This window comes from Primulina tabacum, chromosome 10 (genome assembly GCF_025594145.1).
Source record: "Primulina tabacum isolate GXHZ01 chromosome 10, ASM2559414v2, whole genome shotgun sequence".
NCBI lineage: Eukaryota > Viridiplantae > Streptophyta > Magnoliopsida > Lamiales > Gesneriaceae > Primulina > Primulina tabacum.
In genome coordinates this window covers 2,416,200-2,434,127 of record NC_134559.1, presented here as the reverse complement: position 1 = coordinate 2,434,127, position 17,928 = coordinate 2,416,200, and the positions used below count along the sequence as shown (strand labels likewise).

Here is a 17,928-nt window from a genome sequence, read left to right as displayed (position 1 = left end):
AAAGAATCCAAAGGGGTGTCTGCAAGCATATCAATATATGTTTTCCCTATGAAGCAATTTGAGATTTAATAAACCCGATACAAAGTGTATTCCATGGCATTGAATTAAGTTTTGAGTTTAGCCTCAGAAGAAACTCGAAGAGGTAAATCTTGTCCCCAGCACGAATAAATTACAGACTAATCAATATTCATTTTTACGATACATCAACTTATATTGAATCAAATTTATTTCTTGAATCATAAAAAACTATATTACAAAAACTTAACACACAGACATGTCCTACAAACAGGACAAGTCCCATTTTTTTGCAACCATTTCTCGATGCATCCATCATGAAAGTAATGCTCACACTTAGTTATAAGCCTAATTGTCTCTTTGTGACTATAATTTTCCAAACATATTGCACAACAATTATTGTTACCACTAAAAATACTCCCACTTTCATCAAAAACAACTTTTTCTGTGCAGGCATCGATTCTTGACTCATCCAGGCCGATGTTTTCGCAGGCAGGGAGTGGCTGCATTGCAGCAGCTTCAGTCGACTGAGGGGGGGAAGATAAAGAGGGCAATGCCGTTTCATCGGCTTGGTGTTGTCTCTTTATCATTCTCAGTAAATGGAAGCAGAATCCCGAGCAGCAGCTTAAGGCCATCACTATAGCGGCTGGTGTACTGAAGATTATAGCAATGATCTTTGCTGAGAGCTTACTGGCAAACCTACCTAAAAAAGTATGTTCAATAATATCTTTTCGATCAAAGTCACAAAAGTACAGCAAATTACTAGTATTTGAGAAGATTTCTTACCATTATCTTGGTTTTCTTGACAATCTTTGCAGACAGTAGCATTCCATGACAGAATCAGGGAAATATCAGAATAAATTTCTTCGATCTTAAGCTGCCCTGATAAGAAAAGTGGTATTATCAACCTCCTGATAGCCTTGCATCCAAAAATTTCCATGATTTCTTGAGGTAATTCACGAGTAGCTATCGCCGTGTTTGTCGAGTTGCTTAGGCAGCTAATTTGATTGAAGCGGGCCTCCATACCGAAAGGACAGATGTAAAACGTGTAGTTAAAGTGAGGTTTGGCCATAATGCACGCAGATGAAACATTCAAGTTTAATAACCTTTTCATCAAGCAATTCCCAGGATCTTGGAGCTTGATATATCCTGCGAAGTAGTCGATGTTTTGCACGACGAAATCTCCATAGTAAGGAAGATTTAGAAGGATCGTGTTTAGGGGAACATAGCAAGTTAGTTTGATATATGTGCAATCATTCGTTGGAGTAAGGTTTTGTAAGGTAAAAGGATATCTTACGGCTATTGAGCTGTTGCCACAGAGAGAAATTGGACAAGAAATTCCCATATGAACAACTTGAGAGAAAATGAAGAAAATAAGCAAGACAAGTTTAAAATTAAATTCCATGTCAAAGATAGTGAAACCTCAGATATTTATGCTGACTTTTATACTCCAGGAACCAAAAAAAACCAACTGTAAGATGCTCGGAGAATCCAAGGTTAACAAATAGTATAAAAAGACCATGTATGATGAAAGAAAATGCCCTCTCGATCGGCTCTCGTTTATCATAAACACTGGCTGTTTATGGTAATGACCAATGATGAGCTTATATCTTAAGAATTTGATATGTTGATTACTTGAATGCCAATTAAATAGAAAAAAAAACATGATCTGATATCTGATTTAATAACCAGATTAGTTTAGTAATCAGAATAAATGATCTACAAAAGCAAAAATATACAAAAACATTGTGAACACTAGATAGTTGAGAATCTATAAATGGGCAAGTTTTTCTGTTTTTTTTTCCTTAAAAAAATGATTGCATGGGAATTAAAGTGATATTTCAAGATGATTCCTTAACCTTTTTCTCATCTAAACCAAGAGATCTTTGGCAGGCTGGTCTTTCCTGTATGAGACTCAAATCGGTCAACCTTTTCCTTCATTTGATGTCAGAGATGAGGATTCATAATATGTTGCGAAGGACTGGTTTATTCTGTTTATTGACTAATTATTGGATAGAAATTATACGAAAATCCATTGATGAAATAAAGTTGTAGCTGCATCCGCGGTCTGTACAAAAGAATGATGATTTTCATTTTACATAATTCATTTTTTTACAAGAAAAAACAAGCCATCATTGAACTGAAAAACCAAGATATTGGGGAACCATAATTGCTCGCATCGTCCTATATATTAGGTTCCTTGTAATGATTGAGACGTGTCACTGGAGTAGTTGAGCTACTGTATAATATGAAAGATTTATCTTTCATTGTTACCACTAGTTGTAATTTTTTATACCATGATGGTCCATCAGCCTACACGAGATAACGATTTAATTTTTCACCTATTGGCACCACGAGTAGGGGAAGGCGAATTCCGGCAAACCGGGCAAGTCCCGTGTCTCCTTAGCCACTCATCAATGCATTCCGAATGGAAGCAATGCTCACACAGAGGTATGCATCTGATCGTGTCTTTTGGATTGTAATCTGATAAACATATGGGACATGTGGCGCCATTGGGCCCTGGAATGCGTCGGCTCTCACTGAGAACGACTTTTGAGTATGATTCGATGGTCGAATCATCTAGTCCTGATATAGCACTGGCATCCGGAGCCGGTTCAACCGGGGCTACAGCATTTTCAGGACTACTGGTGTGTCTTCTTTCGACAATAAATATGACGCATGATATGCAAATCGAGCAAAAAATGGCCGGTATAACTACTGAAAGCACAACGATTTTGAAGATTTCGAGACCCCGAGATTTGCCTGTGGGTTAAAACCAGTGTCAAAAAAATATAGCTTTCATATAGAGTTGACGTTATTTTAAAATTTTGGCTTTATAATATATGTCGGGTGGCACCTGTCATTCTAAGAATTTGACTTTATAATATAGATTACCACAATGTCTCTTTTAAAAAAAAACTACCGCAATGGACATGAATATCATGACCCAATCAAAAAATCAGAATGTCACTTGAGCTATGTGAATCTTCATATCTTGATTAATGTGTCCTCGAAAGATCGTTTAAAATACAAAAAGCATACCTCTTCTTGGATTACTGAAACACAAAATCTGGTCACTTGTGCTGTTCTCAAATCCACAAGCATTGCCTCTTGATTCACAACCCAAGCAGTTTGGATCATTCCACATTAACCGTAGATCCCCATTTAGATCAGAAGTGTGCCCTCCGTCGTCTGGCCATGGAACCGGGATTGTATACATACCAATAGTACTGCACATATTCAAGCCTCTAGCAAGATTCATTGAAGAAGTGGCCAACACCAATGAATCATGCGTGCTAAGGCAATCTACTGGCTTGAAGCTGTTCCTTGCAAACTCTGGAGGGCAGCTAAGGATTGTGTAGTTCTTGGAGTATCCAGCCATAAAAGGTGAAGATGAAAGATTTAAGCTAAAAAGGCGTCTTGGAAGGCATCCATTCGGGTCATATAGTTTGATTTGTTGCGTTAGGTAGTTGATATCTCGAACCCAAAAATCTCCGGAATAAGGGAGACTTAGCACGGCCTTCTCCCCTCGGCTCCCACAACTCAAGTTAAAGCCAGGATAGCTGCAGTTCTGCTGTTGTTGGCCGAATAATTGAAATGGGAAACGTACTTCAAACGGATTGTTTGCACAGAAAGCAGTTGAACAATCATTTCTCGCATGAATTTCAAGAAAGAGCAAGAAAGCAAAAGATAGAATTTTGAATAGGCCCATAAGTTGAGAAAGAACTAGCTGTGGTTTTTCTCTATAATAGGCCAAGATATAGTAAACTGAATTATATACATATTGCATAAAAAGTCAGATTTGAAATGCTAGAAAAATGCTTTGTGGACCTACTTAACAATGTTTGATTATTCCACATAAATAAAATATTACTATTTGGGATTAATTTAAAAGTGATTATTTGCGTGAAAATGGATGAGCGGTAAGCAATATAGAAAGAGACATAACTTATCCTACCTCAGTTTTATTTGTGGGTTATTTGTTATAATAATTTTATGTCGATTCTACTGGTTTCAATTCAATTGCACCAGTTTGAAGTTTGAACACATAGCTAGGTACTTGAATTCTTTTTTTTAAGGTATTTTATGGAATATAATTTTTATGTATTTTTAGAAAGAACAAAGATGATTTCATTATTAGATGGAATGATTTAAGGTTGCAGTCTGGACCGCAGAATTTGAAATCAAATTCATATTTCAAATATATTGTATCAATTTAGCAAAAATTAGAAAAAAATATTCGAAATTCCTTGTATTACCCAAGTATATATTTTTTGCTTAAATTTCAAATCCACTATCAATAGTAGTCATTTAAAATCCATGCAAATCTGCCCACAAATCCAAATAATTACATCCAAATACAAGAATTATTTCATCCTACCCCTGCAGGCAGTGCCTGTACATCCAAGGGCCGGAAGTTTTTTTGGCCCAATTTTTTTTTTTTTTTAATTTTTTTCCCATGAAGTGGAATCCCAACCATTCATATGGGGTGTGGGCACTGCCCCCACACCCAGGATCGAACGAACCCAAATGGAACCTAAACGAGTTTTTATTTTTGTAGGAAAAAAAGGACAAATGGAAAACTTGGGTGCTTGGGATTCCATTAATCTGACCTTTTCTCTTTTAGGAGTGGAGTTCATTTTTTATTTTTTTATTTTCTTACTTTCTTTTCAAGAAATGTTCACAAATTTAGTGCTTCTCTGTGCTATATATCATGCTCACAAAATCAACACATCACAGTAGGTCATATCAAACATATGGACATATATCAACTATGTGAAGCAATAAGAGGAAATTTCTTTTGAAGATCTTTTGTCCCTTCTTCACTCCTTGCTTGAGAAGGAAGCATTCTTATTGAGGGGGACTGAGGGAGTCTTTAATGCTTTGCAGGAAGGGAGAGTTGACCTTCTTTGAATCCCGGCCTGAATGCTCCAACCATATCCAAACCTACACAGTACTTCTGTCACATAATGATCTTGCAGCCTTGTTTTTCGGATATTCGCGATCAGATTTGCATATTTAAAAACTATGGAAGTTGGAGAGCCTGCCTATATATCGCATGCAGTGATGACCCTTTACGCTAAAGTGAATTCGTAGAAAGGGCCGGAGGGATGTCACGTTCCTGTAACCATTTAATCCTAAGCAATATTTCAAGAACGATACATATGATCAACAGTGCACCGACCAGAAGTCCATAGCCAATTTTCCACGCTGCCCCTGCTCCAGCAAGATGTATCCCCACAACCACATTCACTGCTCCGAAGAACAGGCAAATTCTCCCAAGCCAGTTGTGGTACCAATTCCAGTACTTCCGGTACTTGCTATCTCTACTGGGCCGTGAAAAAAATGCAAGAACCTGTTTTCAAATTTCAGTACTGTATCAGCTTCTAAGATAACCTGTGAAAAGATAGCTTCCACAGAAGGATGAACTACTAACAAAAAAATTTTAAGTTAATAGATGGGACTGAACCTGGAGAACCGTGAGCACGAAAACAAAAACTCCAATGCCTGTGTGTGTTGGGATGGAAGCATGCAGCTTCTTGTCGAGGGCTAATCCAACAACCAATGCTGCCACACCAAATAAGAATCCTGCGAACTGAATGACCACATGAAGATAATACCATAAAGGATCTTTATGCTTGAGATATCTAGCAAAAACTGCTCCAAAAGGGAGTAATAGACCCCATCCCAGTAGACTCAATATGCCGTGTGTTCTCTTATCTTTGATAAAGTTAGATGATACATCAACAATGGAATCTGCATCACCTGTAAGCAAAGGTTTCTGACATAGATGTCAACAACTTGAAAATGGATAGTGCTTGGAGCATATTTCACAAACTAATTTGTGTGATGCATATGTGGGATCAAAACGTGATACATGGATACAGTCAGTCCTCAGATAGGCAAGAAAGGAGTAAAAACAGACCTACCTGATGAGAAATCGAATGATATAGTCGTTTTGTCCTCGTGGATCGGAAGGTGGAGGTGGTGAGGATATCTCGTGCTGAAAGCCAGCAAAACAGGTTGGGTTTTGAAAGTTTTGTTGTACTTCAACTGGAATGCCAAGTATATTGTCGCACCATTAAGTGCAATGTAGGGCGGAACACTGGTCAATGGCAGTTCGCCTTCATCGGGTTTAATTTCTGAGGGGGTAAATCCCCGTACATGATACTGTTTTATTCTTCCACGCCCTTCTGTTGTTATCCATCCAACCATACAGCTAGCATTGAGCATCATTCCATCCCTTGAAAAGCCCATCCCCACCCATCCGCCGGTGTAAATGCTTGATAAAACTATAGTGATCACATTGTTCTTGGACTGAGAGTACTGCAAATGGGAAAGCAAGCTTTTATATAACATGTTCATTTATTTATTTCCGAAAAAAGAAAAAACTTTAATGCTCCTTGTTAAATTACTTCTATTACGGTAAGATTAATCTAGACAATGCGCATTAATGTATTACCCTTAGCACATAAGAATTCCACAGTGGTTTGCAAGCCATATTGGGCAGACTACCGTATGGCAGAGGAAGAAAGGAACTGAGATCCATGTCACACAGCACCTTAGAGGAATCGTCATACAAGATAGCTCCTTCCACCACAAGACTCTGTAATTGAATGAAACTAACTAATAAAATCATGAATAAAGAGGCTGATTTCGATGGCTGTGATAGCCTGAATAATACCCTTTGCTCCATTGGTAGAACGAGAAAGATTCAAGAATGCTGTAAGTATTACATAAAAGAGGGTCGAGGAGATAATAAAGAGAGAATCTGAACGAGGGTTTTTAGGGGGAAAAAAAGTTTTTTTTGGTTAAAAAGTTCCTTGAAATGGAAGATTAATGCAAGGTGGATGGTGGTGGTGGGGCTGAGCATGGTGATTGGAGGTGGCGGGTGATCATCATCATTCCCGCCAAATCCTTCAACCGAAGATACATAAACATTCCAACCGTTTGTCTCTGTCATGACCAACTTTTGATTACGATAAAATGAAGATAAATTATAAAAGAAAATCATAATTTGTACAAGTTATTGCGTGAATATAGGGTAACTATGAGGATTTTGAGATTAATCTGTCACCGTGATGACAATCATTTGATCTTTGAACGGATGGACTCATCCATCCACATTTCCTGACCTCTCCTTTAAGATAAATAAATATAAATAACGAATGATACAGTCACCTTTTTTTTTCAGTGACATTTTTACAATTTCTATAATTAATTTCTTGGTGTCGCCAGAGTCCCCTTTTAACAGGGAATAGCACTATCGTTACATCAGCAAGTGATACACCTTCATCTGTTGGATACCCGTGAAGCTTTCGATGGATGGTCAATGCAAAAATCGATCAAGTGTGTCCATCAGTATGTTGCGAGTACATTTAAGCGAAATTCACATGAGTTACGAATGCAGATCCGATACAAACTTTAAGGTATACAGTGGTGGTACGTGTTAATCTCAGTTTCACAGGGTTTTAGGCTCAATATACTACGAAATTAAAATGGAGGCAATATTGGTGCAGAATGTAAAGGGACCAACCTTCAGTAGTAGTACAAAAAATGAGGTCATACACAGAATGAAAAAGCTCTCATATAACTAAACCTCTTTTTGTTGCAAGTAAAGAAGCCAGAATAAAGAAAACAGGGACATAATACATGACGGGGAAAATAGACATCCACTTCTATTTTGACCAGGCAACTGAATCGATCTCCGCTTGAGCGTTTCTATATAACTCGAGTCTCTTTGCAAGAGACATACGCCTCTGCATAATTGCAGGATCCTCGTCCAACAGTGCGCCCAACTGTCTCCCCTGCAAGCAAAATTATAGTACATTTATAAAATAAATATAGAGCACAAATTTTCGAAGACATATCCCCTCCAAGTGCTGGCTAAACAAGAACATAATACCTCTTTCTTGCCCAATTCAGTGAAGAAATGATCGAGTAGACTGCGTTTTGCCTCGCGAACTTGACAATAGACGATAGACTTGGGAATGGAGTTCCTCAGACTGGCACAGACCATATTTACATAAGACAACACAGTTGATCCTGTATAAGAAAATAGCACAGTATGAAATTAAATAAATTAGCAATGAAATTAAAATATAATAAGATGACAGAGACACAACTGTAGACCCACCAATTCGTCGAAGATACGAGTCATTGTATCTATCAAAAATGGAATGAGTTGGATTACCACCCTTCTCAACATCTTGAGGAAGCTTCCGGAAAAAATCAACAGTTAAGTAACTGCATTCCATCTCTACTAGCTGTAAAGTTGCCTTCTTGCTTTCTTCCTTCAATCTGTCTAATGATTCAACAGCAGCATTCCCAACCTCAACTCTGAGAGAGGGGTATTGCTTCAGCTCCTGGAAGCAGTAGACGTGTTATTCGTCAAGTTCTCAATTGCGAATGATATTTCAACTTTCAAGTATTACATTTTCGACTAGTTTTTACATAATATGTATTCCATCAGAGTCGTCCAGCGTCCATGCGTTTTAAGGGGATGGGAGAAGGTAGAAAATTGTGATTCAACAATCCTTATTGACCGTTTCTCATTCAGAAGAGCCAAGGAAAATGAATATAAGATGGAAAGAAAATTTTCAAATTAGGAGTCCTGTCAACTTATAAGATGTAAAGCAAAGTAAATATATGAATGATGCTAAAAACGAATCTAGAAACTTACCATAGTCTCGCTCATAGACTTGTGCACTAATTCTTTCAGCAGTCCATGAACCTGAGAGAGAGAGAGAGAGAGGATAAACGTTATGAAACTGATACGCCTCACAATAAGCAAAATCATCAAAGCTGGTCCACGAGACTCTCTTTGCAGTAAGATGACAAAGGCATTATTTTTTCATTTTCAAGAACATAAATATAACACAGCCATAACCCACAGGGGTCTCTCAGAAAGAAAGCCTAGGGTCAAAGCTTAGCTCCAGAACTTGCGGCCTACCAATAACAAAACTAATGAAATCAAGACAAAATAATTCTCGTATAACTAAAATAGTCATTTTTTACACCAGACATCCAGGACCCGTTTCAATTAATAGGTATTTACATAATAATTTTAAAAAAGTCAATTGTGCTCTTCAATCTGTTTCTTTACATCATGGGTCCTGAGTTTTACTTAGTCAAATTATTTATGAAGCAAGCCCAAAACAATACACATCAATATCATTTTTGTTATAGTGATATTAAACAGATATTAAAATCAATACCGCATCAACAGCTGCCTCAGCAGGACCTTTGATGGTAAGCAACGCAGTTTCTATGAGACGACGGTAACCCTGTTCAGGAGCTATAAGATGAGGTTGATACCCATCAGCTTCAGTTATTAGTTTCCGTACATTTTCCATCGCTAGATGCTTGTCAAATTGCAAGCGTTTCAATGCAGCCGGTAGCTGGTTATCAAACACATTGTATATTTTATCACCACCTGGTCGACTGTAAATTCAAGTGAGAACAGAGATGAGAACAACGGAATATAACTTGAAAAAAGGTTACAAAATAAAGAATGCATACATCCCATCTAGATGTTCCTTAAATATTCCATCAAATGCACGGCAGATTTCCATTATCATGTACAACTTTCCCTGCATTGATAATCAGGGGTTAAATCAAAATGTATGTCATGAAGCAAGCATGAATTTCTCAAAGTATGCATTACATCCTTAATTTGCAAAAAAGCACAAATAATGGAAATACTTGAGCAAACGAGTTTTGGTCGAGGAGATGAGACAAAATTCTAAAACTAGCAGATGACTGGCCATGAACAATTTTTTAAAAGGTAAAGTGGAAAAAATTTACTTACTCCGGCATCAGTAGCAATGGGCTTTCCAAGACGACTCAACTCGGATTCAAGCTCAATAATTGTTTTGTTGATGAGGGACTGAAGGCCTGGAATTCGAGATTTGATAACAGATTCCAAATGCTAGAACATGGAGACAAATTGGAAAATTACAAAAATAATTGCAGCAAGTCAACTTCAGATGAAATCAGAATATAAGAACACAATTTACAAAAATAACTTGTACAGCTCCAGATCTAGAATTGATTAGTCAAAAACATCCAACAGTTCAATGTTACTTCAGATCTGTTGGCCAGAAATTTGTCTCCATGTCCTTTGACATATTATTTCGGCTAAAGTTTTCATTTCAGTCTCACATAATTATTCTTCAAAAAAATTGGAATTTGCATTTTCCACAAGAGGTCTATCCTTTAACAAAATATGCTTAGCAAGCTGCCAAGGAAGATAACATTGATTTACTTTGGATAGAACTTTCCCAAGATGCTCAGAACCCATCCTGGGAGCAAGATGTTTATATTCTGAGGTTTGAGCAAAATACTCCCGCTCTCTACGTCTAGCAGCAATCATGTCCACGTTTTTGTTGATGTCTTGTTGAGAGCGATTAACAACCCCTATCCAGGGGAATTGCAGCTTGTAAGCTCTTCCTTCCAAGATCTGAGAAGCCAAAAGAACCCTAAATAGGAAAATCCTTCTAAAAACCACCACATTCTTTCAAAAAGGAAAAGCCTTCTAAAAATTAATTCACATCAGTCAAAGATTCAAACATCAACAGGAAAAAAATTAAACAGGCAATGGGAACTTAAAGTCAAATACCCAGGGACATGAATTCCATGCAGAAACTACCAGTAACACAAATACAACAGAAGGAACCTTCATGTTAACATCTAAAAGGCACCAAGACAATGATTAATGAGTACAATCAATAATCAGCGAAGAACTTACAGATGAAGATAAGTTCTGAGTGGCACATGAGAAAGTAATAAAAGAAGCACCTGAATCGTCATAATTAATGTTTGTCACTATTGTCATGCTTTGTAAGATGATCTTAATGAAACTCTGGTTTGTGAACCTCTAAAATACACTTAAAGAGCATGTGATCTTTATTTCAAGCTCAGAGGTGTCAGCTAGGAATGAAGCTGAAGTAGGCAGCTATGAGATTGTTTTCTATCCTGACCAAAAAAAAAAACACACCAAGCTGCAACACAAAATTGCACTGAATCAAGGGTTGTGCAAATTCCTAGTTGCAAGGACATCAAGATTCACAAAGGGAGATCTATAACTAAAGAACGATTCAATACAAAACTAGGAAAAAAATTGTTTCAATTCTGTAGGAGTATCACCAAGTCATCGATCTACAGTTGTCAAACTTACATCTACAGCATCAGTACCCTTATCCATGAGATCAATCTTTGTTAGAACTCCAAAAGTTCTTTCTCCTGAAATAAGACCATCATAAACTCAGAATACTAAATATGAAAAAGGATAACATGGTAACCAAAATGAAAACAACAAAATTGAACATGATTCTACATGGATAAACAATTTCTAAAATATACCTTTTGGATCTACCTCACGAGAAACTTTTATTGCATCCGATGTGGCAAGATCTTGGTTGGCAGGAGAAACTGCCAATATAATACAATTGGGCTGCAAAGTATCATTTCAATTTGAATATTAAATTTACTTACTGTTTTGTAAAAACTAAATCATTTGATTCTTCCAATTTACTGGAAAAATAAACACAAAATTAAAAAGAGAAAAGACTAAAAGCAATACCTTCTCAATATAAGATCGCACCATGTTTTCAATGTCCGTTACTATGCTGTCTGATTGACCCTCTATATTAAACCAGTATATCAATCATTTTGGTTACTTTTATAAGAAAATGAGACAAAAAAAAAGAAACGTGCAAATTGACAATATAAATTAAGGGAATAACTCACCGACAGCCACTTTTGTAAGCCCGGGAAGATCGATCAAGGTCAAATTCACAACTGCAATCACCAAATTTATTATGCAATCACTACGTACTCAACAGACATAAAAAGTGTCATTTACAATTGAGACTTGATTTATTTCAGAAAGTTCATTTGCAACAACTGTTGGCATCAGTTAAAATTGGGGTAAATCACCACGTATGAGTAAATTAATTATCAGACATAGAAATGAACAATGAAGCATTCTGACTCACCATTGGGGGAATAAATGCTAAGATAAATTGGAACACTAGAAATTTGTTTGGAACGCCCTGTCTCCCTATCAGTCTCATCAGCAATCTCCTTTCTTACAGCAGCTGCAGAGACCAAAAATTTTCCGTTCTAATCAATGTGAAACGCTCTACAAAAACATATTGAAAAGAACCAAGCAGTGAAGGCTAACACTGGGGAGAATTCATGACTGACAAAAAAATAATGATAGAAACACGGGTACCATTTCAATTAACATGAAATGAAACCCCCATAAAATTTACCAAAATCAGTGAATCTCTTCCTAGGAAGATGTCCAAACTCTGCATACTCTCTACCCTCGTCCAGCCGATGAAGCTGAAGGACAAGCGGACGTCGAGTAACAATTCCTGTGATTTAAATTAATCCCATATTAATCCATCCATGTGTCAAAGAAGAAGGGAATTTAAAGACAAAAAATAAAACAAACAATTGCATATGGTAGTTCATTCATAGCATAAAAAATCTATTTACCCGATCCACGAGGCAAGAAATCCTTTCCAACAATGCTCTCAAGTACTGAGGACTTCCCAGAACTCTATAGACCATAAAACATCAGCATCAATTGTTACAAAATGCTACTGATTAAGAGAAGAAATGCATTAAATCAAAGTGTAACTGGCTGAGAAAGCTGCAAATATTATCAAACCATAGTTATAAAATGTGGAGATCACAAAACTTGATAATATTTGTAACTGTAAGTAGCAAGATTTAAGCCAGTTTCTAACTTTCCCCCACGATGAAAGATTTCTTACATATTCGATAATACGTAGCATGATCAAACGACTTATCTAGGAGTACAACAAAACTTGATCATCTTTATAGGTGCATACCACTGATCAATAAAAAATAAAGACAAAAACAAGTGATAAAGAGAAAGCACATTTGCAAAAGAAATAGTGGAAAAAAAAATTATCGGAATCAATACAATTTTCAGGCAGATCTAAACTTCAATCCACGTAAGTGCAAAGAGCAATCATCGATTAAATGAACACTGACGATATCTAAAGACATTACAAACGAGAAGGAAGAAATATCCAGCAGGTCAGCTCAAATAAATCAAATAACAGAGAATCATAAGAGCAAAAAAATTCGAAAACTAAAGAAATTGAATCAGATACCTGACCGCCGACGACGGCGATAGAAGGTAAGGCGTCCCAGAGCGTAGGCAACGCGCTCTCCTCCCCGTGATCTCCAAGCGCCGTGCACGCTCTCTGAAGCCTGTTGACTAATTGTATCAGATTTTCCATCTCCAAGTCAGTTCTCAGTCAAAGATCCGTGATTTATAAAAGCAACCAAAACAGTTCAAATTATATATATTCGGGAAAGAGATTGTAATCGGTAGCTACTGCTTGATCTCGATCTCGTATGGAAAATTCCGGGAGAGAACGGAGGAGATGAGATTTTTGAATTGGGGAAGATTTTGGGGGGTTTTAAGGGTCGAACCACCTGCACGTCGGTGGACCGGGTCTTTTTTTCGAAACTAACAGAAAATATTATTAACAACCAGTTACAACAAGTACATCAGAAAATAAAGAAAGATATGGGGAAACCGGCCATCTCGACCTGACAAATTTACAGACTTACAGTGACACTAGCTAACCTGATTCACTCATCGCTGAGATAAAAGATTGAATATCGCTCGATTATACAATTCTATTAACAAGAAAGAAATCTCTGTCTTGCGGTATTTTGGAAGTTAATAAGAATTTGAGAATCGGATTCGATAATGACATTAAAAATATGCATATCTTTTAACCAACTTTAGTGCTTCCCGAATAACCCATGCTCCCACAAGCGAAGGATTTGATTAACCCCTTCTTGCCATTGTAACCGAAGGATCCAAAGCTGAGTGGTGAATCACGATTGCTGGTTTTTGCTTCGCGTTCCAAACCACGTCATTTTGATTCTGCCATAAGCTCCATAACACCATCGCAACATTCTCCAATTCCACTTGTGAAATAGAGGGTACCAGAAAGCCCCCTCCAAGCCGATATGATTGGCAATGGATGTTAAACACCAAACACTACGAGCCACTAGGCAGGACACTAGAGCGTGAAGTGTAGCAAACTGAAGATCCGGGGCACCCACTTTCTCCACAAACAGATTAATAAGATCAGGAAGCCAAGGATCTTCCCATATCTTGGTCTGAAGCCCTATTCCAATGCGCCTCCGGAGTCCTCGACGAATAAGGTCTTGGGAGGACAAAATACTTCTCCACACAAGCATATAAAAACGTACCACGAGGGAAGTATCGAGCTTGCAGAACTTGAGAGGATAAAGAATGAGGAGAAGTACGACTTTTGAATTTTAAAAGTTATTTATTACTATTATTTTTATATATTTAGGTAAATAAAATGTATTTTTATAGTTTTTTTTATATAAATCTTGGTTAAATAAATTTTGTGTTTTAATTTTTATAATACTATTTATTTTATTTTTTACTGTGTTTTTTTTCTTAGGCACCATGTGCTTCTGTAATTTAATAAAATTCATATGTTTTGCATTTGGAGAAACTGTAACTAATTTTCTTGGGATTATATTTGACAGTATTTAATTGTATGGAAATAGCTTCTTTTTTTCTTTTAGGAATGGGAAATTGCTTCAGATTGTAATAAAAAAATGTAATAGATTTTTCGAAGCAAAGTATATTATCCTTTTCATCAGAATATTGCATTTTTCAAAACATTAATTTGACATGAAGGGTTTTAAGTTATGAACACATTAGTTGAGTTAATTTTTATATAATACTTTTATTAATTTGGTACAAAAAACTCATGTGTTACTAATTACAAGAGCGATACGGTTTGTTTGCTTCATTTAATTAATAAAGAAGTTCAATCATTGCACACTGCTGCACACAGAGTTCAAGGTAGCACATGCACTTTCAAAGAATGTTGAACATTCAATAACGTTACACAAAATTACAGCAATAAAACAACGAAAAAACGTGAAATAAGATCAACCTCAACCAAGTGTATGAAATGTACAATTTGTAGCAATTAAAAGTTTTGTACAAATTTTAAAGTAAGATTGTTGAACTGAAGAAGTTACCAACTTCTGCACCGTTTCTTAACATTCCAAGTGGTAAAAACGCACCTCAATCTTCTCAAGGCGACAAAATAGTTGAAGCATGCTGTTAAAACTTTTTGATCATACACATTAGCAAATAGAAAGAATAAAAAAACACGACTGAACCTTGATCTACCACTGATTTGGAAAAGCCCGACGGTTGGCGTCCTCTGATTCGATCAACTGTCTTATCGTGCTTTCTCTTGCTCGAGTGTTTAATAGCCTCTGACCTAATCTATCTTTAACAGTATCTTTCTTTTTCAGCATTGATGCAAGTGTTTGTTTCTTGATTCTATCTGAAGATTTAGAAACATTCCGGATTTCCGTGTCTTCTCCAACATGAGAGGATCTGGAAGTTGAAGCAATTGCTGCATCTCGAAGAACAGCTTCATTGTGTGCCCGGACTTCTGCAAGCTTTGCTCTCTTCAAAGCCTGCTTATCTGATTGCCTCTTCTTCGCTTCTTCTCTCTCTCTTTCCTTAACATTCTGCACAGCTTGCTTTAGTAGCTGCTCTGCTTTATCACTGTCCACATGCGGCCTCATTTCTACCGAATGATTCTGGCAATCTGTCCCTTCTACTATGGAGCTTTCACTAATCGGATTTCCTTCATCGTCCCTAAGGATGATGAGTCCATGAAATGGACAAGCTCTCAAGTCTCTTCTTTGACAAAGTTGGCCATTTCGTAACGGTGCCCTACATGGTTGGATTTCAACAGGCTCTTCTTTATAAACAGATGCTCGCACATTAAGTTCAGCTATTTTCTCTGCTGGTATAACTGCATCATAGTCTACCTTACCCCAGTGACCTTCAAGATCCAATCCCCTATGATTAGCCAAAACATCCCGGTTTGATCCCCAGTTATCCAGGAAAGAACCCCAGGTAACGACTGGGGCTTCAGCCAAGAGTTTACCTCGGGCAGTGTTTGACTCGCTTTGACTGTGGTCACGACTATCTATGATGTTTTTGTTAGACACTATATTATGGCATTCTATGTCTTTTACATTATCAGCTGTTGATGCACCAGGGAAATCGTTGCCTTCGGAACTATTAGAAACAGAATACCCTTTCTCAAATGTTTTCAAAGTACCATCTTCCCAGATATCTTCTTCCTCCGTATTTGCCATATTAGGAAGTGCACAACCCGATTCTTCACATCTATCCTTAGTCGATCGAATGAGATTTCTAATATCTATAAACTCCTTTAAAGTAGAATCCCTGAACCTATTATCTGCCACGTCCACCCTTATAAGGACAGAGAGCCATTCTTGTATTCCAGCTAGATGCTTAGTCACCAAAACCTTATAAAGTTCTCTCAGGGCATCAAAAACGATTTTATTTTCACTATTCTGCTGAATCTTTTCCCCCTCTCTCAAAGAATCATGACGTATCTGCCGTAATTCTGAGTTATGGAACTCTTCGATTTCTTCACCATCTACAATAGCAAATGATAGATCTTCATCCTCCGTTTTAAGAATATCTAAACATTCACCAATCTCATCGACCGTCGATTGTATTTCCTCTTTAATCGAAGACATACTAGTCTTCAAGGATTCAAATTTTTTCAGCAATATCTCTTTTGTTCTCATCTCCCTTTCTTTCCTCTCTAGCTGAATCCGAGCTGCATTGGCTCGCAGATTAGGAAATTGAAATCCGAGGATGTTCTTGAGATAGTCGAACCCCAACCTGAGCTGTCTGTAATGAATGCCAAATGTGACATTCCAATTTTCTAAAAACTCGATAGCCTTTGACCGCAGAACAGATGCAACAGGAGAAGGTGCAGGTAGTGGTGAATTCCTTCGAAATCCAATACTCAAGTTGAGTAACTGATCTAGATTCTCGACCATAAGAGTTCTAAAAAGTTTGGACCGCATGAAAAGCTCGTCTATTATGAGAAGTGCGAGATATCTTACCTATACAACATAAAAATAAACCAATTTTTAAGAATTGGAACGTCATAGTTTCCATGCTCCTGATCGTTAACGAGACTGTATTAGACGAGGTACCTGAGAATGGTCACGTTTCATGAGCGATAATAGGGTTTGGGCGGCGTATCGGAGCTCGGAATCGGATGACCGGACAGAGCATTTGATGGCCTTGAGAAGTCGGGGATCAACATCTGCCGCCGTGGAGTTGGTGGCCCTCTCAATTAACGAAACCACTGCCGCCCTTTCCGTTTCTTCCTCCATGATCTCTCAACGTTTATCTGGGTTATTTTGCGGTTATCTGCTTGTATTGCAGAAATGGGCTCAGAGTCAACGAACGGATCCTTGCTCTTCACTCTATCGATTGACCTTACAATAAGGCGGTTACAGGAAATTGGGCCAATGGAGAAAGAAGATTATAGGAGATGGGCTACACCTTCAAGCCCATACTCAGGCCCAAGGAAAGTATTATAGCTACGTCATGAAATAATAATTATAAAGTTATTATTTTTGCGAGAGAGAAATTTGTGCATTTTTTCTTAAGGTGGAAATCCATAAACCTTATTTTTTTTAATGTATATTGATTGAATTTCTGAATTAGTACAATAACCTATAAATTACTATAGTCAAATAAATCACACGGGACAATGTAATATTTGTTCTTGCTAGCTTGTCAAGGGGAATAAATAAGAATACGGATGGACATGTTCTTTAAAAAAAAAAACTCAAACCACCATGAAATATGTTACTCATCAACTCAAATGAGGATTACAATAGTCCATAATTATGTTACTAGTATAATTAAAAATTATATTAGAAATATCAAAACAAGTGTGATGAAAAGTCGTCTTAACCCCAGTCCAAGTGCATGTTGATTTTATCGAA

General features: G+C 37.2%; 5 protein-coding genes across 5 annotated transcripts; all 5 read right to left on the bottom strand.

Annotated features, from left to right (window-relative positions):
- Positions 1 to 251: 251 nt before the first annotated feature.
- On the bottom strand, positions 252 to 1,420 carry LOC142506001 (putative RING-H2 finger protein ATL21A). Its single transcript, XM_075619139.1, has 2 exons — positions 802 to 1,420; positions 252 to 718 (listed from the first exon to the last, which is right to left on the bottom strand). The coding sequence occupies exons 1-2, from the start codon at positions 1,418 to 1,420 to the stop codon at positions 252 to 254; spliced, it is 1,086 nt and encodes a 361-aa protein (XP_075475254.1).
- An 886-nt stretch (positions 1,421 to 2,306) lies between these two features.
- Positions 2,307 to 4,121, bottom strand: LOC142505564 (putative RING-H2 finger protein ATL21A). Its single transcript, XM_075618601.1, has 2 exons — positions 3,058 to 4,121; positions 2,307 to 2,778 (listed from the first exon to the last, which is right to left on the bottom strand). The coding sequence occupies exons 1-2, from the start codon at positions 3,803 to 3,805 to the stop codon at positions 2,354 to 2,356; spliced, it is 1,173 nt and encodes a 390-aa protein (XP_075474716.1). The 5' UTR covers positions 3,806 to 4,121; the 3' UTR covers positions 2,307 to 2,353.
- A 426-nt stretch (positions 4,122 to 4,547) lies between these two features.
- Positions 4,548 to 6,806, bottom strand: LOC142505436 (cytochrome b561 and DOMON domain-containing protein At3g61750-like). Its single transcript, XM_075618418.1, has 4 exons — positions 6,479 to 6,806; positions 5,946 to 6,342; positions 5,486 to 5,781; positions 4,548 to 5,371 (listed from the first exon to the last, which is right to left on the bottom strand). Exons 1-4 carry the CDS (start codon positions 6,710 to 6,712, stop codon positions 5,096 to 5,098), a joined length of 1,203 nt encoding a protein of 400 aa, XP_075474533.1. The 5' UTR covers positions 6,713 to 6,806; the 3' UTR covers positions 4,548 to 5,095.
- A 720-nt stretch (positions 6,807 to 7,526) lies between these two features.
- LOC142505074 (dynamin-related protein 5A) lies at positions 7,527 to 13,533 on the bottom strand. The gene is made up of 16 exons (XM_075617891.1): positions 13,170 to 13,533; positions 12,523 to 12,586; positions 12,294 to 12,398; positions 12,015 to 12,116; positions 11,767 to 11,817; positions 11,600 to 11,661; positions 11,380 to 11,470; positions 11,195 to 11,259; positions 10,283 to 10,477; positions 9,827 to 9,946; positions 9,538 to 9,608; positions 9,234 to 9,459; positions 8,699 to 8,749; positions 8,153 to 8,381; positions 7,922 to 8,061; positions 7,527 to 7,823 (listed from the first exon to the last, which is right to left on the bottom strand). The coding sequence occupies exons 1-16, from the start codon at positions 13,296 to 13,298 to the stop codon at positions 7,695 to 7,697; spliced, it is 1,830 nt and encodes a 609-aa protein (XP_075474006.1). The 5' UTR covers positions 13,299 to 13,533; the 3' UTR covers positions 7,527 to 7,694.
- A 1,453-nt stretch (positions 13,534 to 14,986) lies between these two features.
- On the bottom strand, positions 14,987 to 17,415 carry LOC142505925 (UV-stimulated scaffold protein A homolog). Its single transcript, XM_075619069.1, has 2 exons — positions 17,125 to 17,415; positions 14,987 to 17,031 (listed from the first exon to the last, which is right to left on the bottom strand). The coding sequence occupies exons 1-2, from the start codon at positions 17,305 to 17,307 to the stop codon at positions 15,253 to 15,255; spliced, it is 1,962 nt and encodes a 653-aa protein (XP_075475184.1). The 5' UTR covers positions 17,308 to 17,415; the 3' UTR covers positions 14,987 to 15,252.
- Between the last annotated feature and the right edge of the window lie 513 nt (positions 17,416 to 17,928).